Here is a 25,936-nt window from a genome sequence, read left to right on the forward strand (position 1 = left end):
GCAGAACTTCATCCTCCCCACAATCTCCTGCTGCCTGATATTTTATGCTACTGGTCATCGATAAAATCTAGTGGAAAGAAACCTCAACTTAATTATGTATTGTGTGATGGATTACTTCCTAGTGCTGTATGTCCTGCCAACTACTTTTCTAGAGGCTAAATTACGGAGTGTGGCCCCATCTGGAAGGGCCTACTGTTTTGACTAGGCTTTCCATATTTCATAGAGTGAAAACCTGGACAGAAATGTTATTGAGCTTTTTAAGGCAAAGTTGTTGAGCTTTCTTGGGAGGGAAGGGGGGCAATGTTGTTGTGCAAATCACAAAAAATGAGGTTTTATAGCTTTTTCTCTCCCCCCCCCCGAAATTGCCAAAAACACCACTTCTGATATGGGATTTTCCCATACATTAAAGGCTTTCCCGCCCAAACTCAATTCCCGATGGCCGAATCAAAAAACATCTACAGCCGTACCTTGCAAGTCAAATGGAATCCGTTCCAGAAATACGCTCGACTTCCAAAATGTTCAGAGACCAAAGCAAGGATTTTGATTGGCTGCCGGAAGCTCCTGCAGCCAATCGGAAGCCGCGGCGGACATTCAGCTTCCGAAAATCATTCAAAAACTGGAACACTCACTTCTGGGTTTTGATTGTTCGGGAGCCAATTTTTTCGGGAGCGAAGGCATTTGAGATCCAATGTACGACTGTATATGGATTCACGATACTCTTTCCTCCATCCTCCACAACTGACTTTTCTCCTCAGCCTATACTGGGCATGCATGTGTTATGCCAAACATGTGACACACAGTGTGCCTGTGCCTTTAGAATAAAACACAAGCAGCAGCTATGAGAGTGTCATTTATGCTGCGTCAACACGGTTCAATCCATACCTGCAGCAGGCATAGTCTGGCAGAAAAGAAACAGAGCCTCCTTCATGTTACTCACCTGTGGCTGGGATGCCAGGTTCATCTTGTATGGATTGGTTTTCCCTTCCTCGGTAACCAGCGGCGACCATATTTTTGATTCAGTTCTGCAAAGTAAAGCGTCTGGTGGTTAAACGCTAGAATTCTCCACATTTGTTACAGTATTTTGTAGTTTCAAGACGTTTATCTTGCTCCACGCAATTCCATAATTTGGAATTCCCCCACAGCAGCAAGAATATTATTGGCCCAAAAATGGAAGCAAGAAGAGTTACTGCTGATTGAAGAATGGAGGATGAAGTTAATGGACTATGCAGAACTAGATAAACTAACAGGAAGGATTCAAAACCAGCGAGACCAGAAATTCACGGAAGACTGGAGTAAATTTACGGACTATTTGAAAAGTAACTGTGAAGAACAGATGACATTTGTAGGGTTGCAAGAAGTTTTGTGAAGAGTATTATTAGAAGTATTGTAAAAATTGACAAGGGGGAGGATGATTTGTTAAGAGATGTAAAGGCAATATAAAGTTAAGAAATGCATAAGAAGTGGTTAAAACGGTGGATCACCAGAGGTGCTGATGGAAGTCCAAAAAGATTGTATAAGTGATAAGTTTTGTGGTACATTTTATAATTTATATGTTAAAATTAATAAAAAATTTTAATAAAAAATAAATAAATTTGGAATTCCCCCAAATCCAGGGTTTTGGGGGTGTTTCTTTTGCTTCCGAACTTTTTTCAGGAGTAGGCACAGCATGCGGTACTTAGGCAAAGTCACAGCAGACATTCCGTGTGTCTGGGAAATGTCAAAGTCTCCAGAAATAAGTAAGATTCCTATTGAAGTGCTTTAGTCCACCATCTCCAAGGCTAAGAGTGGGAAATTTAACTTAGCAAGACTTGCACCAGCAGTTTTGTGCAATCTAATTATTTATATGCCAGGTTTCCTCAGGGAACTGTGGGCCGTGTGCATTATTCCCTTAATAACAACCTTGCAAGGTAAATTAAGGGAAGAGGCCGTCACTGGTCCATTTGAGGATCATGGCTGTGAATCTTTCCAATATTGCTCATTCTATCGAGGATCCAAGTACAGTGGTACCTCAGGTTAAGTACTTAATTCGTTCCGGAGGTCCGTTCTTAACCTGAAACTGTTCTTAACCTGAAGCACCACTTTAGCTAATGGGGCCTCCCGCTGCTACCGCGCCACCACTGCACGATTTCTGTTCTCATCCTGAAGCAAAGTTCTTAACCCGAGGTACTATTTCTGGGTTAGCGGAGTCTGTAACCTGAAGCGTATGTAACCCGAGGTACCACTGTATGCAAATATGTTTTTTGTTTCTCTACAAATAACTCTGAAGAGGGCCTTTTTGCTTGTTTGTTTATTACGTTTCCATCCCATCTTTCCTCCACGGAGCTCCAGGTGGTGTACGTCAGTGGTTTATAACCAGTGTTCCCTGGCACCCTCGGGTGCCTTGAATGGTGGTCAGGGGTGCCGTGGGCAACACTGGCCTCTGTCCCTCTTCCCTTCCCTCCTCAGATGCCCTCTTGCGTCTCTGCCTCCCAAAGGCTTGCACAGCTGTTTGTTGCAGCAGCCCCAGCTATGAGCTCCCCAGGCGAATGGTGCTTCCCAGACCCTTGAGGGGCAGTGTGAGGAGGCACCTCTCTTTGGGGCAGGGGGGGTGGCAGCTGCAGCTGCCCAGAGGACCCCAAGGAGAGGGGAGAGGAGGCTGGGGGGGGAGGAGGCTGAGGGAACCCTCCACAAGGGAGGGCATTCGAAAAGGGGTGAGGGGCTGCCAGCTCTGCAGACAAGGGGTAGCATAACTGGGTTCCTGAACCCCACAGGGGTGCCACAGAAAGAATGTATAGTGGTACCTCGGGTTAAGAACTTAATTCATTCCAGAGGTCCATTCTTAACCTGAAAACTGTTCTTAACCTGAGGTACCACTTTAGCTAATGGAGCCTCCTGCTACCGCCGCTGTGCGATTTCTGTTCTCATCCTGAAGCAAAGTTCTTAATCTGAGGTAATATTTCTGGGTTAGCGGACTCTGAAACCTGAAGCGTCATGTAACCTGAAGCATGTGTAACCCGATGTACCACTGTAGTTAGTCAAGGGAGCCATGGACCCAAAAAGGCTAAAAACCTCTGGTGTACATACGGTAGTTCTCCTCCTCCTCATTTAATCCCCACTACAACCCTATGTGGTGGGTCTGGCTGAGGGCAGCGACTGCCCCAAGGTTGCCCAGTGAGCTTCATGGCTGAGCAGAGATCCAAACCCTGGTCTCCATAGGTCCTAGTGAAGCTTTCTAACCCCAAATAAATAATAATAATAATAATAATAATAATAATAATAATAATAATAATTTTTTATTTATATCCCGCCCTCCCCGGCCAGAGCTGGGCTCAGGGTGGCTAACACCAGTAAAATTACAATATATATATATTTTTAAAGACCAATTTAAAATACAGGTTAAAATACAATTTAAAATGCAGCCTCATTTTAATAGTAGCCCATAGATCAAAACCATAAGGGGAGGGAAACATAAGGGTCAGACTGAGTCCAAACCAAAGGCCAGGCGGAACAGCTCTGTCTTGCAGGCCCTGCAGAAAGATGTCAAGTCCCGCAGGGCCCTGGTCTCTGGTGACAGAGCATTCCACGAAGTCGGGGCCAGTACTGAAAAGGCCCTGGCCCTAGTTGAGACCAATCTAACCATCTTGCGACTTGGGACCTCCAAGGTGTTGTCATTTGTGGAATTTAAGGTCCTCCGCGGGGCATACCAGGAGAGGCAGTTGCGTAGGTACATGGGTCCTAGGCCACGTAGGGCTTTAAAGGTCAAAACCAGCACCTTAAACCTGACCCTGTACTCCACAGGGAGCCAGTGCAGCTGGTAAAGCACTGGATGAATGTGATCCCGTGGCAAGGACCCCGTAAGGAGCCTCGTCGCGGCATTCTGCACCCACTGGAGTTTCTGGGTCAGCTTCAAGGGCAGCCCCGCGTAGAGTGAGTTACAATAATCAAGCCTGGAGGTGACCGTCGCATGGACCACTGTGGCCACTACACCACACTGACTAATCTCATCCACTGTTAACAGCAGAATTCCTTCCTTAAGGGACATTATTCCCTCCACTGCAACTTTAAATTCACAGAGACATAAACCAAAGAATCATAAAATTGTGGAGTTGGATGGGACCCTATGGGTCATCTATCCCAACCCCCTGCAATTCAGGAATGAACCACTTCAGTTAAGATACTTTGGAGCAGTTTCTGGCAAGAAGAATGCACCAAGTGGCATGCTACGCATTCCCTTATTCGGGAAAACATAAATAGTCCTCGCCTGGACTTGTCAGAAATTTATTTTTAAAAAGGGAGCGGCCTGCCGACCACAATGAGCTTTGCAACCCTATTATCAGTAATTAGAAATGTTCTTTTGACCTCCTACGGAATAAGAGCGTGTGCCACATAAGCGCCGAGGGGCATAATCTCAACTGCAGAGCTTCCTTTGAGGATGAAATTCATGCAAGTCAGAGATATTGACCCCTTTCTCCATGCTGTGCTCTGGTTAACCCTGACCAGGGAAGGAAGGGAGGAAGAGGTATACAGGCCTCGGTCCTGTGTACCTGAAGGAGCGTCTTCACCCCCATCGTTCAGCCCGGATACTGAGATCTAGCGCCGAGGGCCTTCTGGCGGCTCCCTCATTGCGAGGAGTGAGGTTACAGTGAACCAGACAGAGGGCCTTCTCGGTAGTGGTGCCCACCCTGTGGAATACCCTCCCTTCAGATGTGAAGGAAATAAGCAGCTATCCCATCTTTAAAAGACATCTGAAGGCAGCCCTGTTTAGGGAAGTTTTTAATATTTAATGCTGTACTGTTTTTAACATTTGATTGGGAGCCAGACTGGCTGGGGAAACATTTGATTGGGAGCCCCAGAGTGGCTGGGGAAACTCAGCCAGATGGGCGGGGTATAAATATTATTATTATTATTATTATTATTATTATTATTATTATTATTATTATTATTATTATTCAGCGCCAGCCCACCAATGTCTTTTCGGGGAGCTGAGTCACTTGCCCCAACTCATGGCAAACGAAAACATTTTTGGCGTGCACTAACATTACAAAGCGGGGCATTCCACTGAGCGGGAGATTCCCAGGCTCTCGATCACGGCGATGGAATGAGCGAGGAATGAAGCGAGCTCTCACCTTCCATTTAAAGACCAGCATTCCAGATTTGCAAGCTAAACTTAGCTCCCTAAAATATAAAACAGCTGCCTTTCAAAAAAAAGAACAAAACAGCTGCAGTTCCCAGTTACTTCGCTGGCGTTCGTGAGCACCCAATCCTTGCAAAAGTCAGGTGGCTGGCATGCGAACAAACTTAAATGCCAGAGGAATGTTTTAGCAGACAGTCTAGAGCAATAGCTCTAACCACCACACATTAAAAATCTGTTTTCTCGGCAGGGTCACTGGTGTCAGACATGTTTCGAGTAAATAATAACAATAAATCCCTCGAGAAACTCTACTTTATCTCATAAAGTAATTTTCCTACTTCTCATGATGGCTGCACAGAAGGAAAAGGTTTTGGGAGATGCTTTCAGCGGCACTGAAAGTCAAAGTTTGAAGAGGGGAAAGTATTCCAGCTTCAGCTAATTGCCATATAAATTTGAACATGGCCAAGAATCCTGCAAGTTTGCCATCGAAACTATAACCTGCCAAGACAAAATTATTGTGACCTTTTTGCCCACCTGAGAAGATCAAGCTTGCTGCTCTTTATTTCTTCCTGGTGACGGTTCCAAAAAAATAATTGGCTCTTGAAAATTAGATGAGGAGGCTTGGCGTCTCAGTAATTTCTTAATCCAGTCTTCTGAAGAAATAAGAGACTAGACCAATTCCGAGAGCCAGGTGTGGTGCAACTAACTTAGAATATCAGATAAAGCAAGGAACAACAGGTGTGTCATATTTCTAATTCACTAGGAGAAGAGGGAATTTCAGCTGATGCAGCGCTCACTAGCCAAAATTCCCTCTTCCACACAGTTGCTTAAGTTCATTGTCATCCTTTGCATTTGGTCAACCTAATAAAGAGACACATCCAGCTTCCTTGGTGGTTACAAAGCTATTTTTCTCTGAATGAGAAAGCCTGTGACATTCGAATCAAGTCAGCCTTTATATTTAAGGAACACAATAACAGATGCAGAGTTGATGGGTTGTGTTGGGTTTTTTTTTACAGAGGCTGGCATCCATGCAGACTTGTTCAGGGGATAAAAATGGAAAGGACAACGTCGCCCTTGGCTCCGCTTTCCATCTGTACTAGAAGTTATCCAAACAAGGAAGCAAAATGTCTGATGTTTGCACTCTTACGGCTGCAAGAATAAGCTCCCTTTGTCCCCTGCGAGCAGCTGGGGCAAAATGCTTCGCTTGCTCAAAACAAAAAGTCCTCTATGACAAGAGAGTAGGCTGGCCTCTTTTAATACAGTTACCACGGAAGGAGTTTGGGGAGGAGGGGACCCAAGATTTGGGGGTTCCGAGTTAAAGCAGTGCAGATAAGACGTCAGGCAGGCAGGGAAGGATGGGAGCTGGAGAGGGGGTCCACCAGGGTGGCGCTGTGGTCTAAACCACTGAGCCTCTTGGTTGGCGGTTCGAATCCCCGCAACGGGGTGAGTCCCCATTGCTCTGTCCCAGCTCCTGCCAACCTTGCAGTTCGAAAGCACGCCAGTGCAAGTAGATAAATAGGTACCACTGCAATGGGAAGATAAGCAGTGTTTCCGTGCGCTCTGGCTTACGTCACGGTGTCCCGTTGCGCCAGAAGCGGTTTAGTCCTGCTGGCCACATGACTTGGAAAGCTGTCTGCGGACAAACGCCGGCTCCCTCGGCCTGAAAGCGAAATGAGTGCCACAGCCCCATCGCCGCCTTTGACTGGATTAACCGTCCAGGGGTCTTTTAGCTTTTTACCAGCAGGGTGGCAGCCCCCCCAACGGGTCGCTCCGCCACCTTCGGTGGGGCAGGGCTCCCTGTAGAAGCTGGAACCTGCACTGTTGCGCCCCCTCAGCACTTTGCGCCCAGGGCCATGGCACCAACTATCCCCACCACCACTGATATGATAGCCATGTTCAAATATATAAAAGGATGTCACATAGAGGAGGGAGAAAGGTTGTTTTCTGCTGCTCCAGAGAAGCGGACACGGAGCAATGGATCCAAACTACAAGAAAGAAGATTCCACCTAAACATTAGGAAGAACTTCCTGACAGTAAGAGCTGTTCGACAGTGGAATTTGCTGCCAAGGAGTGTGGTGGAGTCTCCTTCTTTGGAGGTCTTTAAGCAGAGGCTTGACAACCATATGTCAGGAGTGCTCTGATGGTGTTTCCTGCTTGGCAGGGGGTTGGACTCGATGGCCCTTGTGGTCTCTTCCAACTCTATGATTCTATGATTCTATGATTCTATGCAATACAAGTTTCCAAAGCAACATGCTGGTTTCACCCTGTCAGTGAGCTGGGTGATGCTTTTGGTCCACATTGTGAATGTTGACTTGGGAAAGGTAGGGGCTGCGTTTCAACTGGTTTTTGGACATGCTCCGCGACAGAACGGGGAATGTTGCTTGACTGCCTCAAGGTATTTCTCCCTGCTTTCTCCTGTCAAGTTCGGGCAGGTTTTCTCAATCCCAATAACTTTATTGTACTAGCCGTTGGCCATGACAAATGTGAATAAAAAATAAATACACGTAAAGAGATTTTATCCATTCTGAAGGAAATCAGCCCTGAGTGCTCCCTGGAAGGACAGATCCTGAAGCTGTGGCTCCAATACTTTAGCCACCTCATGAGAAGAGACGACTCCCTGGAAAAGACCCTGATGTTGGGGAAGATGGAGGGCACAAGGAGAAGGGGACGACAGAGGATGAGATGGTTGGACAGTGTTCTTGAAGCTACCAGCATGCGTTTGACCAAACTGCAGGGGGGGGCAGTGGAAGACAGGAGTGCCTGGCGTCCTCTGTTCCATGGGGGTCACGAAGAGTCGGACACGACTAAACGACTAAACAACAACAAAGAGACTAAACAACCACAAATCATAGTATCCAGATCTCTGCATCTCCCAGTTACGCAGAACAATATAGAACAATTCTATATTGTTCAGGGGCTTCTTTCTCATCTTTTTGGCCGCCAGAGCAAAAAGGGCAACTCTGCCAGTCACTGGAATGCTTACATTGCTAAGAAGTCATAGGAGCTACTCTGCCAGGGAGAGACATCATTCCTATATGGGCAGTAGGGTAATAAATCACCCCCTGGGTCCAATGTATAGGTCTGGGTGATATATCAATATATCGCCCAGGACCAGTATGCAGATGGAGTTCTGAGAGAAAAGTCTGGTTAAGACTACAATGCGGAAATTGAACGAAATACGGTGTATAATTTGAGGAGAAGCAAACAAGAGAGGTTTTCCCTTTTTTAGGGCAGGCCTTGTCTATAGCAAGGAGACATTCAACTAAACTTACAGAGGAAAACTCCTGACAGCTACATAGCCAATCAAAGCATGTGTTACCTGAGAAGGATCATGCCCCTCTGACTGGTTGCTAGGCAACACTTCAATCACCACCACCCTCTCGGTTGGCTGTCTGACAATAAAATTAACCTTTAGGTTACTAACTAAATGACCTTTGCTGCTATACTTCCACATTATGCTTTTTTATTTGTTGGAAGCCACCCAGAGTGGCTGGGGCAACCCAGTCAGATGGGTGGGGTACAAATTATGATGATTATGATTATGATTATGAGGAGGAGCAGACCATGATGTCGGCTTCACACAGAGGTATATCGCTGGTGAAACCACCACCACTCCTGAGTCCCTCTGCTAGTGGCGTCTGCTAGATTTCCTTACCTCAGCCGAGCAGTTAAGGGAGCCCACATGTACAGAGTCTGCCTTTATACGACACCCTGTTGTCTCACCCGTCCAGGACGGCGGAGGGCATAGCTTGAAAACGCAGCTCAGTAAAAGCAAATCTCAGTGAGGCCGGCTGGAGACTCAACAGGTAACTGGCTCTAAAATGGACCGTTTTTAGAAGGGGAGAGCATGTCAAGGCTTTGATCGCTGGGCAAGCTTTCTCAGCCTTGGGTTCCCTAGATGTTGCTGCACTACAACTCCCATCATCCCTAGTGAGAAGGGCTAGCCGTCAGGGATGATGGGAGTTGTAGTCTAGCAACACCTGGAGACCCAAGGTTGAGAAAGGCTGGATTTTGCGGGAAAGGCACTCTCTAAAGTTTAGCATCCGTTCTTCTGAAGAAGCCAGCTCTCTGAAATATCCCATACACAACATTCCAGTGCAAACACACTTTGCCAATAGCCATCAATAATAATTAAACCTTCGAGAAGCAGCCCGTCCGTTTTAATGTCCATATATAGACAGACATGCATACACAGCGTACCAGACTAGGTTGAACGACACAGACGTTTCTCAGGGTCGAGGGAATTCTCAGGAAAATGACAGGGCTGGAGTGAGTCAAGAGAATTTGTGGCATTCCTGGAGTACATCCACCTCCCTCTATTTTTTTGTGTTGAGTTCCTTGTTTTGCTCTCCCTCTTTGAGCTAATTCACTAGACCCTTAGTCACAGGCTTTTGTTAATGTAGCACATTTTGGTCCCTGATTAAAATACTTCTCTCTCAAGAGCTGTCTGGGTGGTTGCTTCACTTCTTGGACAAGTTTTGTGACTTAAATTCGGCTTTTCTGTGCCGCTGGTGATTGAATGAAGAGGATATGCTGCCAGCTCCACTTCTTGGAAGTGATTCTGCAACAGTAAAACTAACTTTGACACAGAAATTCACGGTGTTTGTTCCAAAGCTTTGGGAGGGAAGACAGGAACAAGAGAAGCGTTGTGCAACTATTTACAACGACATTAAAAGAGTTCGCGCAAAAAAAAGTATCTGCAGTTCCTCCCATCCCACAATAGTTTTTCAGATTACTTGTGGTTATATATTAGCTCAAGAGTTGCATAATCTTGCACAATAATTGCTCATCTCCATTCCAAAAAAAAAAAAAAAGGAGAGGAGGGGAGGGAGAAAGACGTTCTTGGACCATGAACCCAACTCTTATGAGCTGATCTGGCAGAATATGAAACCTTCACATAAATCTCCTATCAGGAAAGGAATAGATAGCCAAAAAGCAGGCAGGAGCTGGCACAGAAGCCGGAGAAGAGGAGAGGGGCTTTGGAAGGAAGGAAGGAAGAGGAGAGTCCATGATGAACCAACTGGAAGTGCTCTCCCCCCTGGAGAGAAGGAACTGCTGAGAAACTCCTAGCCCTGACATGAGAAGATACAGCAGACACTTGCTGCTTTTGCCGCAACCACAAAAGTCCATTACAAATTTCAGCCCACACCAGGGGCATAAGATGGGGAGGGCTGGGGGGCCGGATGATTTGGGATCCCTGCCCTCCCTGACGCTGGGGACCTCCAGGCCAGGGCCTTGCCGCTGAATGGCCCGCCAAGGCTCGTGTTGGCTGGCTAGGCCCTATGAACCTTCTGTGCCCCACACCTGCCCGGTGGCAGCGGCAGCAAGGGTTTGGCTGGCATGGCGGTGGAGGAGGAGGAGTTTGGACTTGATATCCCGCCTTTCACTCCCCTTAAGGAGTCTCAAAGCGGCTAACAATCTCCTTTCCCTTCCTCCGCCACAAGAAACACTCTGTGAGGTGAGTGGGCCTGAGAGACTTCAGAGAAGTGTGACTGGCCCAAGGTCACCCAGCAGCTGCATGTGGAGGAGTGGGGAAGCGAACCCGGTTCACCAGATTACAAGTCCACCACTCTTAACCACTACACCACGCTGGCTCTCCGCCGGCGGGTTTTTACACCCAGCCAGGCACTAAGTGTGTAGTGCATGCAGTGAATGGCATGAGTGGCGCTGTGGTCTAAACCACTGAGCCTCTTGGGCTTGCCAATCGGAAGGTCGGCGGTTCGAATCCCCACAACGGGGTGAGCTCCCATCGCTCTGTCCCAGCTCCCACCAACCTAGCAGTTCGAAAGCACGCCAGTGCAAGTAGATAAATAGGTACCACTGCAGTGGGAAGATAAACCGTGTTTCCATGCACTCTGGCTTACGTCATGGTGTCCCGTGGCCCCAGAAGCGGTTTAGTCCTGCTGGCCATATGACCTGGAAAGCTGTCTGTGGACAAACGCCGGCTCCCTCGGCCTGAACGCGAGATGAGCGCCCCAACCATAGTCGCCTTTGACTGGACTTAACCATCCAGGGGTCCTTTATCTTTACCTTTAAGGCTGTGAGGAAATGAGCTCTCTCCCTCCCCACCAACCCCAGCCTTCTTGCATCGAACAAGAAATTCCGAAAGAGTTTTGCAGTGGCACCTTGGGTTACATACGCTTCAGGTTACATACGCTTCAGGTTACAGACTCCGCTAACCCAGAAATAGTACCTCGGGTTAAGAACTTTGCTTCAGGATGAGAACAGAAATCGTGCTCTGGTGGCACGGCAGCAGCAGGAGGCCCCATTAGCTAAAGTGGTGCTTCAGGTTAAGAACAGTTTCAGGTTAAGAACGGACCTCCGGAAAGAATTAAGTACTTAACCCGAGGTGCCACTGTATAAGCACATTCAGCCAAACACGATTACAGACCCCTTTCAGACCTTCCTATGTTGTGCAGGAAGCAGCAGCAGAGCTGGGGAAATGTACACCTTGCCATGTACTTTATTTGTTCAAAGCGTTCTAGATCACCCTCTATGCAAAGAATCTGTGGCAGGGAATAATGAAATCTCTATTAGAATATGAGGCATAGCAATAAAATAGGCAGGCAGATGGAACGCCTCCTATCAGCACATCCTGAAACCATAATAAAACATCCCATTCCAACAGGAGACCAGAGTAGGCATTAGCCAAATTTCAGAGGGTTTCAAATTTCATAGCCAGAGTGCCACCACTGAAAAGGCCCTCTCACATGTCACAGAATTGTGTAGCAAGTAGTGGGGTGCTAAAAAGGGTTTCCTTAGCAGATTGGGAGGCCTATACAGGGAAAGTATTTAGGTATTTGAGTCTTCCAGGGCTTTGTAAGTCATCAGCGAACCCTTGCATTCAGACCAGAAATGTACTGGCAGCCAGTAAAATTATTTAAGAACCAGTAAAATGTGGCCGCAACCGGCTGTCCAGCCAGACAGCTTCATTCCACATGCACTGCAATGTTGCGTCATCCTCAAAAACAGCCCTACGTAGAGCACATCACAGTAATCCAACAGGAGATAATCGAAGCATGAATTATTGTGTCCAGGCTATCATTGTCAGGGAATAGCTGAAGCTCGTAAATGTGGGAAATTGCAGTCAAACAGAACTATGTGTGAGTGCTAGTTAGTGCATGAAAGGGTGGAGAGCCAGTGTGGTGTAGTGGTTAAGAGCGGTAGTCACGTAATCTGGGTAACCGGGTTCGCGTCTCCGCTCCTCCACATGCAGCTGCTGGGTGACCTTGGGCCAGTCACACTTCTCTGAAGTCTCTCAGCCCCACTCACCTCACAGAGTGTTTGTTGTGGGGGAGGAAGGGAAAGGAGATTGTTAGCCGCTTTGAGACTCCTGAAGGGGAGTGAAAGGCGGGATATCAAATCCAAACTCTTCTTCTTCTTCTTCTTAAAACAAAAGAGCTAGTTTCCTAGACTCAGCTTTGCCATGATCTCTCTTCTCTGATGAGAGATGAAGTGAAGTCTTCTCTTCCTGTTCTCACTCTCTCCGCGCCATGTAACTGACCAAAGGAAGACATGCCTAAGCAAACGCCAAGCTTAGAGCATGTGTTTGAAGCTATCTTGCTGTATTTTCTACCTGTGCTCTCCTTGCCGCTGCTTGGATAAATGCATGAAACTGACCATTGGAATGTTTTGTAAGTAAAGCATTTTAAACTTACTTAACAGTGTGTGCTTTGTTCATTGCAAGAGGGGCAGAAAGAGAGGAGTGCTGTATGCAACTAAATGGGATAAAAGGGTCTAACAACTTACATTCCTAACACCTTTGTGAGTTTAAACTCTGCTTCTGGGAGCTCTTTCCTGCTGGAGAGTGAGTTTAGCCCTGGGTCACAGGGATTCATATTTTTCCTCCTACAGTAAACCAACCATAGCTGTGATATGTGCTCATTGGATACTTGAGCCAGGCAGATTTCATTCCTCCAATCCAAATGCTACTTTACCTGCCCACGGTCAGAATTATTTCGTCTATGCAGCCCTTGATTTTGTTCTGTGCTTCTAGGTGAGTCATGCTTTCTGTATCTTCCCCATCAATGGACATGATAACATCTCCAATGCATAAATTGGCAGCTGCAGCTTTGCTGCCAGGGGTTACCTGCAAGAAGAAGAAGAAGAAAGATAAACAGAAATTGTCACCAAAGCAAAACTCAAGGCCCCGGGCTGTTCTTTGTACACTGGTCCCGGCTTGTTTCACAAGAGGAACCGGGAGTTGGCTACAAAGAAACTAGCAGAATGCCTTTGAATATTTTATTGAAAGGCACAAACATAAAAACTGTAAATGAATCACTCTTAGGCCTCTGTAGTACAGTGCTAATTTTACTGGTCTACCTTATGGGGTTATTGTAAAGGATCAATGAGATACTGTCTTGTTTCACACACCATTCTACAAAAACGGTGACTTTATGCATATTAACAAACACTCACCAGTGGGGGGAAACAAACAGCAACATAAAACTGGACTAAAGGAAAAACGAAAACCCATCAATCAACCAGCTCACTTTTTAGTTTCCCCTAGCTTTGGCTTTCACAATGGAATGATAGAATGAGTGGGAGTCCGCGGTTAAGAAAAGCACATTCATTCGCAATGAGCCATCTCTGAACTATTGCATACCAGTTTGCTATTCCTAACAAAAGAGATCCAAACATTTAGAACACAAAACATGGCACAGAAATGTTGTGTGTTTCTGGCTCCTGTGAATTCTGGCCATCTTGGCCTTCAGTACTTTTCACGAGGGTAGAAACTTAAAAAGAAAAGTAGTATTTAAATGTAGTGCGAAGGGGGTTCACGTTTCTGAGCTGTGTCTGCTGAAACCAGAGGGGTTCTAAAAGTAAAGTTAAAGGGACCCCTGACCATTAGGTCCAGTCGTGACCAACTCTGGGGTTGCGGCGCTCATCTCGCTTTTTTGGCCGAAGGAGCCGGTGAACAGCTTCTGGGTCATGTGGCCAGCATGACTAAGCCGCTTCTGGCGAACCAGAGCAGCGCACGGAAACACCGCTTACCTTCTCGCCTGAGCGGTACCTATTTATCTACTTGAACTTTAAGGTGCTTTCAAACTGCTAGGTTGGCAGGAGCAAGGACTGAGCAACGGGAGCTCACTCCGTCGCAGGGATTCGAACCGCCGACCTTCTGATCTGCAAGTCCTAGGCTCTGTGGTTTAACCCACAGCGCCACCCGCGTCCCAGAGGGGTTCTAGGAGCCATAAAACTTTGCCACACTCCAGTTTCCAACATGAGATACAGATTTATTGTTATCACTGACAAGATGCCCATTGTTTCATTCAAAGCAACGTCATTGGGTGGCATAAACTGTCATCCTCAGATGCAGATCCATTAATACCCCAAAGCAGTGTTCCATAGAGATGACCCTCTAGAATTAATTCACCTTCTTCTTTTACCGAAATAACACCTGATCACTTCTTTAATTGTCTGGCCAAAGTTTTCTCTAGTTGTCTCCATGTGCACTTGAAAGGTTCCTGAAATGGTGAAGATGAGATGTGCTTTATGGGAAGTAGGGTGATTTGATTTAAATCATATTGATTTAAATCATTAGTCAGTAAGACTTGATTTAAATCTTTTTTTACGGAAAGACTTATTCTTGCTGGTATAATCTTAATATTTACAACCAGTGGAAGGTTTCATTTTTGGAATAATAAATTTTCAGAGTAGTTTTCACAGTTCTACCAAAAATTACTGACTTGTTTATACTATTAGAAATAGTACATAGACCGATAATTATGAAATTATTGTGATGTTTAACAAGTGAACTGTTTATATTTGGATAACTTTTCTGCTGTACTTTATTGGAAGGAGAAAATAATCATTTCCTTAATAACAATTTGAGCAATTTATTTAACTAAAGCAATAACATTATAGCATATGTATCCATGTTTGTTAACTGATGCGGTTAAACTTTTGTGTTTTTGTTTTTTTAACTTAGCCTGAGTTTTAGCACACATGAAAAACTTAAAACAAATCCTTATTTCCTGATGAATAGCCTTTGGACTATAATGTAACTTAAATAGAAGCTAAATGTCCGGCATGGCTTCTGGTTGGCTGCAGGACGCTCCTGCAGCCAATCGGAAGCCACACCTTGGTTTTGGAACAGTTCCAGGAGTTGGACAGACTCCCGGAACACATTCTGTTTGAGAACCAAGGTACGACTGTAGTTTAAAATTCAGATGAACGATACCTTCAAAAATCCCTTATAATGAGGTTAAAAGGACTGTTAGCACCAGCATACAGAATAATGAGAGGGAAAACTGGTCTTATCCCCCAAGTATTGTATACTGAACTATAACAAGCACAAGATAAGGTGGCAGGACTATTTTGTTTTTACATCTAAATTAAACAACAATAGCAGTCAGTGCCAGAAGCTGGAATAGTATTTGACTAAATCATCTCCCCATTATTTAACAAGCCGCACCCACTGTTTCCTTTGGCAGGCTGGAAACCGTTCCAGTAACTCTCCATGTGAAAATAGCTTTCCTGATTCTAACCTCCAGCTCTTTTTAAATGCTGTAGTAGAGCTGTCTGCAAGCATGGCTTTTTTCTCCTGAACAATAAATAAATGAAATAAAAGTGTCCTGCCATCCCAGCACACAGGAGAACACCCTGGGTATTTGCTATAGAAGCAGCTAACTTGCTCTATAGAGCCAGTTACCATCTTCAGGGTTTGCTAGAGGTCAAAAATAGCCATTATTGGTTTGCATACTGTATCCATTTAAATCAGGCACCCCCAGACTCGGCCTCCAGGTGTTTTGGGACTACAACTCCCATCATCCCTAGCTAACAGGTCAAGGATGATGAGAACTGTATTCTCAAAACATCTGGAGGGCCGAGTTTAAATCAGGCACCCCCAGACTCGGCCTCCAGGTGTTTTGGGACTACAACTCCCATCATCCCTAGCTAACAGGTCAAGGATGATGAGAACTGTATTCTCAAAACATCTGGAGGGCCGAGTTTGCCTATGCCTGATTTAAATGCCTAGAAAGAAACAACTCCCTATGATCTGGAATTAGCTGGGCTGAAATAATAATAATTTATTATTTATACCCTGACCATCTGGCCGGGCTTCCCCAGCCACTCCGGGCGGCTTCCAAAAAAATATTAAAATACAGTAATGCATCAAACATTAAAAGCTTCCCTAAACAGGGCTGCCTTCAGATGTCTTCCAAAAGTCTGGTAGTTGTTGTTCTCTTTGACATCTGGTGGGAAGGTGTTCCACAGGGCGGGCGCCACTACCGAGAAGGCCCTCTGCCTGGTTCCCTGTAACTTGGCTTCTCGCAGTGAGGGAACCGCCAGAAGGCCCTCGGCGCTGGACCTCAGTGTCGGGGTAGAACGATGGGGGTGGAGACGCTCCTTCAGATATACAATGGTACCTCGGGTTACATACGCTTCAGGTTACATACACTTCAGGTTACAGACTCCGCTAACCCAGAAATAGTGCTTCAGGTTAAGAACTTTGCTTCAGGATGAGAACGGAAATCGGGCTCCGGCAGTGCGGCGGCAGCAGGAAGCCCCATTAGCTAAAGTGGTGCTTCAGCTTAAGAACAGTTTCAGGTTAAGTACGGACCTCTGGAACAAATTAAGTACTTAACCCAAGGTACCACTGTACTGGACAGAGGCCATTTAGGGCTTTAAAGGTCAGCACCAACACTTTGAATTGTGCTCGGAAACAATAAAAATTACACATTCAAGTGATAACAAAATCAGGGTGGCTTAAAAAACCATCCACGAGTGGGGCAGTCCTCCTGAGGAAGGTGGGGCACGCAGCGGCAAAACATATGCCTGCGCTCCCGAGGGGGGCATGGCGCAGAGGGTGCCCTGCCAGCTGCAGGATAGCCTCTTGGGTGCCTGGAGCGGCGCACACACCCTGCAGCCTGGGACGGAGAGAGCTACTCACGGGAGCGGAGCAAGCCGCCCATGGCGGACATTTGCCCGCCCGTGACTCCCAAGCCTCCCCCAGCTGTCAAAGGGGAAGGGAGGAATGTCGCTGGCAAAGAGCCGCAGCCAGTGGCGTAGCGTGGGGGGTGCCGGGGGGGGCCGGCCGCAACATCTGGGGGTTAGGGTTAGGGGGCGCAAATCCACAGGTTGGGGGGCGCAAATCCACGGGTTAGGGGGCACAAATTACTTGCCTTGCCCCGGGTGCTGACAACCCACGCTACGCCACTGGCCGCAGCTCCCCCCCTTAACCCAACCCGATGGCTCAAGGTAGGCTTGGGAGTCACAGGTGGGTGGCGAGCCAAATGTCACCCCCTCAGTGAGGGCACCTGGGGAGGTCCACCTTCACCGCCCCGCTTCCTATGCCCCTGGGGGCAGGGAGGTTGAAAGAGATGGGCTTTTGGGTCACTTCCCAACCTACAGTTCTACAAATACACGAGTTTCACCAATCGTGCCTCTTCTTACACAGCTGCTTGCAACGATTCTTCAACATCAACTTTGTTGGACTGGTCATGCCTGATTATCGTCTTCCAAAGCAACTACAGTGGTACCTCGGGTTACATATGCTTCAGGTTACATACGCTTCAGGTTACAGACTCTGCTATCCCAGAAATAGTGCTTCAGGTTAAGAACTTTGCTTCAGGATGAGAACACAAATCGTGCTCCTGCAGTGCGGCAGCAGCAGGAGGCCCCATTAGCTAAAGTGGTGCTTCAGGTTAAGAACAGTTTCAGGTTAGGAACAGACCTCCGGAACGAATTAAGTTCTTAACCCGAGGTACCACTGTACTCTATTTTGAACTTAAAAATGGAAAATGTGATGCTGGTGATCAACAAAAGAGGTTTAAAGACTGTCTCGAGGCAAGTCTAAAAATATATAGTATAAGCACTGACAACTGGGAAACACTGGCCTGTGAGAGCTCCAGTTGGAGAACAGCCTTTACCAAAGGTGTCATGGATTTTAAGATGCTCAAACTCAGGATGCAAGGGAGAAACGTGCTAAGAAGAAGGCACGCTTGGCAAACCCTCACCATGATCAACTCCCACCTGGAAACCTAAGTCCCCACTGTGGAAGGACATGTGGATCCAGAATTGGCCTCCACAGTCACTTACGGGCTCACTGTTAAGACCGTGTTCATGGAAGACAATCTTACTCGGCTATGAGCGATCGCCAAAGATGACGACTGAAGAAACATTGGTCAGTGTTAATTTTAGATGAAGTAGCTCAGCATCTCTGTCGCTCTTGCATCTCTTACTTTTGTACGGACGGCATTCATATTTATTCTTGGGCAAAATGGATATTCTTTTAAATAACTATTCCTTGCTATTCTCTTAACCCAATTCAGAGACATGGGCTTGAGGAAGAGGGAGGTTGTCTCACCCATAATTCCCTGCCAGGCTCACAGGGTTTTAAGCTATGATCACCATTAAGAAGTTGTGCATCACTTGAGCCTAAGATGCCCTAAAGAAGCTCTTCTGTGTCCAGCGGAATTCTGAACCACCTGCGACTCCTTTCCCTTTCTTCCATATAAGGGTTTTAGTATCTTTTTGATTTAGGAAAAGGAAAGGGGAACAGGAAGCAATGGAGGAAGGCAGTGAAGGAGCGTCTCCAACCCCCATTGTTCTGCCCAGACACTGAGGTCCAGCTCCAAGGGCCTTTTGGCGGTTCCCTCCCTGCAAGAAGTGAGGTTACAGGGAACCAGGCAGAGGGCTTTCTCGGTGGCGGCACCCGCCCTGTGGAATGCCCTCCCATCAGATGTCAAGGAAATAACTACAGTATCTGACTTTGAGAAGACATCTGAAGGCAGCCCTGTTTAGGGAAGTTTTTAATGTTTGATGTTTTATCGTGTTTTTAATATTCTGTTGGGAGCCGCCCAGAGTGGCTGGGGAAACCCAGCCAGATGGGTGGGGTATAAATAATAAATTATTGTTATTGTTATTAGAGCCTCAATTGATGTAGCAAGGGGGCTGCCCTACATGAGCAGGAGAAAGGTGTGCATTTTGAGCCCAGCAAAGAAACAAATGTCAGCTTACTTTAAGCTCCTGAACACTCCTTTGAAGCCCTGCCCTTACCTGCCCCACACCTGATGTCAGGTATGTTGTCAGGTATAAGGGTGGTTGTGGCTTCCAAAAAATGGCTTCACGGGCCAGGTTTGGCCCATGGGCTGGAGGTTCCGCATCCCTTCCTGTGCCACAATGTTTTTTTCACCTAGGAAGAATAGCAGCGGGTTGCGCTGTGGTCTAAACCACTGAGCCTAGGGCTTGCTGATTGGAAGGTCGGCGGTTCGAATCCCCACAACGGAGTGAGCTCCCGTTGTTCAGTCCCAGCTCCTGCCCACCTAGCAGTTCGAAAACACCTCAAAGTGCAAGTAGATAAATAGGTACCGCTGTGGCGGGAAGGTAAACGGCGTTTCCGTGTGCTGCTCTGGTTCGCCAGAAGCGGCTTAATCATGCTGGCCACATGACCCGGAAGCTGTACGCCGGCTCCCTTGGCCAATAAAGTGAGATGAGCGCCGCAACCCCAGAGTCGTCCGCGACTGGACCTAATGGTCAGAGGATACCTTTACCTTTATTGCCATTCTTCAGACAGGAAACAGAGCCCAAGGTACAACTGAATTGGACTATGCACCAAGATTTACCAGGCAAAAACTGTGTACTCATTCAGCTACCCATTTGGAAGGTTTTGTGTGGCGACCAACCAAAATAGTCCACCTATTTTATGAAAACATACGCAGAACACAAGAAGCCTTGTTTGTGCGGGATCTCAATTAAAAAACAAAAACAAACCCTGTAGATTTCTGGGGAGCAGACACAAAAACAGCATAAGTGTTCTATCTTAGCAGAGAGAAATTGGTAGACTGTGTCACACACACAAAAAGCAACTCCCTAAGCAAATGCTCACCCTTTTTTCATTGTTCCCTTTGCTAAGAAAAAATGGTTTCGAAACCAATCTGCTAGAGGGAGCCTGCAAATTACTCCACAGCAGATCCCATTTTGGAAAGTATGTGGTTAGGCGCTTAACAAAAAAATATGGATTTGTTTTCCGTAATCAAAACCCCTGTTTTGCTGAAAGGACTTTGACAGAGAGCTGGGCTGCTCCTGAGCACAAGATCTGAATCAGGGGCCCATAGCCTTATTTGAACATCATACCCAGAGCTCCATAACCTACTAGCAGCCTGGAATTCCAGCAGCAGAAACTAACCTTTTCGCCTCTGGCTATTTGAGGCTGGGAAAGAGAAAGAAGGGAAAGGTGAGCTCCTATTCACCCTTCCTGAGTCTTAAATAACCCTGCTTTTAAACTGGTGGAAGATCTCACAGCACTGCTGCTCGCTCGGAATCATGGTGATATATTCCTAAAAGCAGGCACCGTTTTCTGAGAATAAGCTTCCCGATGTCTGGTGTCAGAGCTGTCTTAAGGATATCTGGCACCGTGGTGCAAAGCTCCCCCTGCCATTTCCCAGTTTTTTAGGGAGGGTGGTGCTGTCGGCGGGGCTGGAGGAGGTGGCCAGCAGCTGGAGGGCGGCTCCTATGGCAGGCAAGAGGCAGAGACTGGGTGCTTTGTGCCGCTGTGGCCGCGGCAGGCAGAGGCTCCGAGTGCAGCGCTGCTTCGGCGCAGCATGGTGGAGGGGGCAAGGGAAGCGAGCTGATGCCAGGAGGCGCCGCATCCAGCCTCCGCCTCTTCCCTGGCGCCCTCCAGGCCTTGGCGCCCTGCACCCCTATGGATAAGACGCCCCTGTCTGATGTATCTCCTTGGGTTAAAAAGGTAAAGGGACCCCTGACCATTAGGTCCAGTCATGACCGACTCTGGGGTTGCGGCGCTCATCTCGCACTATAGGCCGAGGGAGCCAGTGTTTGTCCACAGACAGCTTCCGGGTCATGTGGCCACCATGACTAAGCCGCTTCTGGCGAACCAGAGCAGCGCACGGAAACGCCGTTTACCTTCCCGCCAGAGTGGTACCTATTTATGTACTTGCACTTTGATGTGCTTTCAAACTGTTAGGTTGGCAGGAGCTGGGACCGAGCAATGGGAGCTCACCCTGTTACGGAGATTCGAACCACCAACCTTCTGATCAGGAAGTCCTAGGTTCTGTGGTTTAACCCACAGCGCCAAAAGCATTGCTCAGTTGAAGGCATTATGAGACAACTACATTCAATGTGGGCTGGGGAGAAACCAGAGAAAATTAGGAGATTCGCTGCAGCATAAACTTTTGCAAGTGACTCCATGGACACTTCTGGCACAATACATCATTGTAAGTTTCTTTAAGGTGTCACAGGACATGACTTTTAACTGTAATTTCCCCCCCCCAAAAAAATAAATAAATCATTTTCAGATGGTGATATCCAGTGTTACATCATACTCAGAGCAGAATAATGAAATCAATGGAATTAAGTAACTTAAATCCACCAATTCCAGTGGGTCTTCCTGGAGTATGACTGTCATGCAAAAAATTAAATGCTAGAATTCATTAGCTTAGGCCACCCTAAATCTGTGAGTACCAAGGGATTGGAGTTTTTGAAAAAGCTAATTGCTTTTATTATCAGTCAATAAAGGTGGCAGAGGGGGTGCTAAGAACAGTCAGAAATATACATTTTTCCTACTAGAAGGATGGATGAAGTATTTCGGTACGATTCCTGGTCATTACCCTAACGAAAATGTGAAGGCAGGAATATTCAGACAATGACAAATACTTTGTCAACTGTGCTAGTTGATACCTTGTTGGGGGGGTTTCTTTCAACCCTAGGGACAGAGATTAGCCCCCACCTGGGCACAACCAAGCAGCTGTTACTGCAGCACCAGCCACTCCCCGGGTCTCAAGTAGGTGCGGCACCTCTCAGAGCTTTCCTCCTTCCTCCAACTTTGGCAATCTATCAGGCAAGTAGAAACAGCACTCCGTCGAAGCTGAAGGAAGCAGTCACCACAACAACAAAAAGTTCAGTCCCCATTTAAGGGCAGAAAACTGTCAGTTTATTTCAAATACCATTGTGATCTGTAACATGCAGGCTGCAAAAATTTGGGAAAATACAGGATGTTGGGTTTTTTTTAACCACCCATGTGGACGCAAAGCCCATCACCTTCTAGCTTTTACTTTTGGCATTTGCTTTCACCTTTCCAAGTGCTAACACGCCTCGGATCATCAGCCCGATATCTGCAATGGATTTGAAAGGGGATTAGACAAAATCCCAGGAAATTCCAAGGAGATGGGAGCATTCCTCGCGATTTTATCAACGGGTAGCTAATCGACACCTCCAGACTCACGGGCACCACCGCGCGCCTCTGAGGACCAGCTGCCAAGGAGAAAGGGCCGGGGAAGGGCTGCTGCCGGCCGGCTTCCCAGCGCCCCTTGGCCGGCGGATCCCGGTCCCGATCCCGGATTTCTCTCCTTGGGTCCCCCAACCCGAGAGACCCCTGCTGAAGATTCAGAAGAGCTCAGATTCAAGCCCGTCTCAGAACTGGAACGTCCTTCCCTAAAAAGCGAGGGGATGGGGACCCAAAGGATCCGGCTCGAGGCGCGGGAGTTGCAGTTGGCGACGCAGGGCGTTCTGCACATGTTCAGAGGCGCTCTCTTCCTCCCGCTCCAATCCCAATCCAGGTTTCTCCCGGAAGTTTCGGGGCTCCCTGCTTACCCTGGAGATGGTGAGCGGCTGCTCGAAGTCTTTGCCCCCCACCAGGCGGAAACCCCAGGGCGCCGGCCCCTGGAGGACTATGCGGTGGGTCTTGCTCATGGTGCTTCGCCGCAGGCTGCGCGATCCAGCCGGCGCGGCGGGGCTAGGCTGCTCCGCCCCACCCCGGGGCGGAGACTCGGGCGGGCCCTGAGCAGGCGCCGAGCGGGGAAGGAGCTACTCCCTGCCCGGCCTGGACTGACTGACTCCGCCCCGGGACGCGCCGCGGGGAGGAGCGCAGACAAGGGTTCTTTTTTGCGCGTGCCCGGCGTCACCTTACCTGATGCCACCTCGCCAAAGGAACAAAGGAGTCCGATCCGAAAGCCGCGCCCTTTCCAGCCGGCAAGCAACTTTTCCCCGCACCCGGATCGTTTGGATGCGGGCGGTTGGTTCCAGGAACGCACGTGGAAGCAATTGCGCGCAATTACGCGCAAGCAGTGTTGGAGACAACCTGTGGCCACGCAGCCAAACGGGGTGCTGGGAGCTGGGAATTTTGGCACTAACAATCATGGGGTTGCGGCACAAGGGTGCTTCTGAGCATGTTCATCAGCTCATGAGGGACACGTGCAGCAGAGGGAAGTGACTGCAACGCCAGCAGCCCAGCTGGTGCCAAACGGTATTGTTCTGCTTTCGTGGGCGTAGCCAGCGGGACAGCTGCCCCCCACCCCAAATCAAATAAATAAGTAGAAATTCTTAACTGACCAATTGCATCACAGATAACTCAGTTGTGCGCCCCCCAAGCCTGACCTCCTAAAATAAATCCTGGCTACGCCCATGTCTGCTTTCCTTTGGACCACCTCAGGCCAAGAGGAAGTCTTTGTGGTCTGAGCAGTCCAGACCTCCATACACAGTGCCCTGGAGAAGTCACTTCCGCGCTGCTAATGAAGCAAAAACAACACAGAAGGTAGCAGTTCTCTGCAGCCACAGTCCGTGCTGTAATCTCCAGTGGTTTGGCTTCACCCCGGAAGGCACACTCCATTGTCCCAGAGCTCATTAAATTGGACCCACTACTGTGAAGTAAACCTAAGTTGTACATATTTGTGAGAGAAATATATATATATATAAAAGAAGTCACTAACCAGACCTAAAAGGTTTCAAAAAGGTTTGGACCTTTTAGGTCTAAAAGGTTTAGAACTTTAGGTTTAAACCTTTTCAAAAATTACCAACAATAGAAGAATGGCAGATGAAGATGATAGATTTTTCGGAGCTAGCCAACCTAACCAGAAGAGTCTGCGACCAGAAGGAGGAGGAATATCGAAGAATGGAATAAATTTAATGATTATTTAGTTAAATTTGTTAAGTTAAACTAACTGGAAATAGCTTGCAGATACAGTGGTGCCTCGCAAGACGAAATTAATTCGTTCCGCAAGTTTTTTCGTCTAGCGAATTTTTCGTCTTGCGAAGCACGGTGTCAGAAAAGTTTTGGAAAAGCTTCAAAAATCACCAAAAACCTCAAAAAGGGTACCACACTGCGTTCTGAGTTGCTCCTCGAAGTCAAGTCGCAACTGTATTAACGGTGTTAAGAAAAAGGAAACAAACTTGCAAAAAACGCAAGACGTATTCATCTTGCGAAGCAAGCCCATAGGGAAATTCATCTTGCGAAGCACCTCAAAAATCGCAAAACCCTTTCGTCTAGCGAGTTTTTTGTCTTGCGAGGCATTCGTCTTGTACTTAATGGGCTTAGGACTTTATGTTAAGTGATGAATTAATATGTTTAATTCTATAAGGTGAAGATTTAAGGATGTTAATGTTTAAGTTAAATTTCATAAAAATTGGGATTTGGAAAACTGTTAAAAGGACATGCAATGAAATTCAACCAAGGGGAAGCGAGGAAGTCGCTTAACAAAGTTAATAACTGTAATTTTCAATAAGACTATGATTTATGTTTATGTTTGTTTGTCTTCTGTGTGTGTGTGTTTGTTTGTTTATAATATTGTGAAAACCAATAAAAAAATTTGGAGGGGAAATTGAACCTTTTCAAAAAGGTCTGGTGACTTCTGCTTCAGTGTATCTGAAGAAGTGTGCATGCACACAGAATCTCATACCAAGAACAAACGTAGTTGGTCTCGTACTGGACATTTTTAAAATTATTTTTATATGTTTCTACTGCGTCAGACCAACACGGCTACCTACCTGAACATTTGTGAGAGGTTTGTTCTGCAGACAAACCAAGTGCCTCCTTGGCGTTCACATAAATGGAATACACCCTCGATACAGATTCCTGACAGATTCACCCTCAATTTCGGCAGGCCGTTATCTTATTTTGACTTTTGCAATCGCCACACAGAGAGGTCCATGGCCTACAGAAGTTTCAGACAAGGCAGGGCAAGTGGACCCTTTCAGCAAGTAGTATTTGGGCAGCTTATCTACTCTGGTGATTACAGAGTACAAGTTATGGCGAGACATTCAAGCAACCCTGCTCTGTAGAGGTCCCGCTGTAAAAACCAAACAGTGCCAAAAAGCAGTACCCTGGTTGTCAAACGGCTTGGTTCCCGAACAAATCGGCTCCCAAACGCCGCAAACCCAGAAGTGAGTGTTCTGGTTTACAAACGTTTTTTGGAAGCTGAATGTCCGATTCGGCTTCCATGGCTTCCGATTGAGTGCAGGAAGCTCCTGCAGCCACTCGGAAACCACGCCTTGGTTTTCTAACCGTTTTGGGAGTTGAACAGACTTCCAGAATGGATTAAATTCGAGAACCAAGGTACCACTGTGATCCAAACCTGTCCCTTTCATTTTCAGATCTTGCCAACTCAATCTCCAGGCTGTCCTGCTTAAATTTAAAAGATGTTCACAAGTAAAACCAAATGCAACTGCGTGTGGAAGTAGGTGCACAATTTAGGGAGTTTCCTCTCCTAGGCTCTGTCTCTCCAAACTCCTGAGTGCAGCAGAACTATCGAGAACCTCTGCCAATCTTAACACCCAAAATGGTCTGTGGGGAAGGAGGTGGTCTTTCAGATATTTGGGACCTCCGTTGTTTAGGGAGCATTTGAAACAATTCAAGGTGCTAGTTATGACCTAAGTAAAGGTAAAGGGACCCCTGACCATTAGGTCCAGTCGTGACTGACTCTGGGGTTGCGGCGCTCATCTCGCTTTATTGGCCGAGGGAGCCGGCGTACAGCTTCCGGGTCATGTGGCCAGCATGACTAAGCCGCTTCTGGAGAACCAGAGCAACACATGGAAACACCGTCTATCTTCCCGCTGGAGCGGTACCTATTTATCTACTCGCATTTTGAT

At 47.2% G+C, this 25,936-nt stretch overlaps 1 protein-coding gene across 2 annotated transcripts in view; it reads right to left on the bottom strand.

Moving 5' to 3' along the window:
* PDLIM1 (PDZ and LIM domain 1) overlaps positions 1 to 22,821 on the bottom strand; it is a 40,047-nt gene extending 17,226 nt beyond the window's left edge. For both annotated transcript variants that reach the window (XM_081191814.1, XM_081191815.1), the window contains exons 1-3: positions 22,667 to 22,821; positions 13,048 to 13,199; positions 938 to 1,022 (exon numbers count right to left, since the gene is read on the bottom strand). In XM_081191814.1, coding sequence (XP_081047940.1) covers positions 938 to 1,022; positions 13,048 to 13,199; positions 22,667 to 22,765 — 336 coding nt within the window. In that variant the 5' untranslated portion in view covers positions 22,766 to 22,821. The remainder of the gene's footprint in view (positions 1 to 937; positions 1,023 to 13,047; positions 13,200 to 22,666) is intronic.
* Positions 22,822 to 25,936: the final 3,115 nt, after the last annotated feature.

The sequence above is a fragment of the Podarcis bocagei genome, assembly GCF_964188305.1.
Source record: "Podarcis bocagei genome assembly, chromosome: 4".
Taxonomy (NCBI): domain Eukaryota; kingdom Metazoa; phylum Chordata; class Lepidosauria; order Squamata; family Lacertidae; genus Podarcis; species Podarcis bocagei.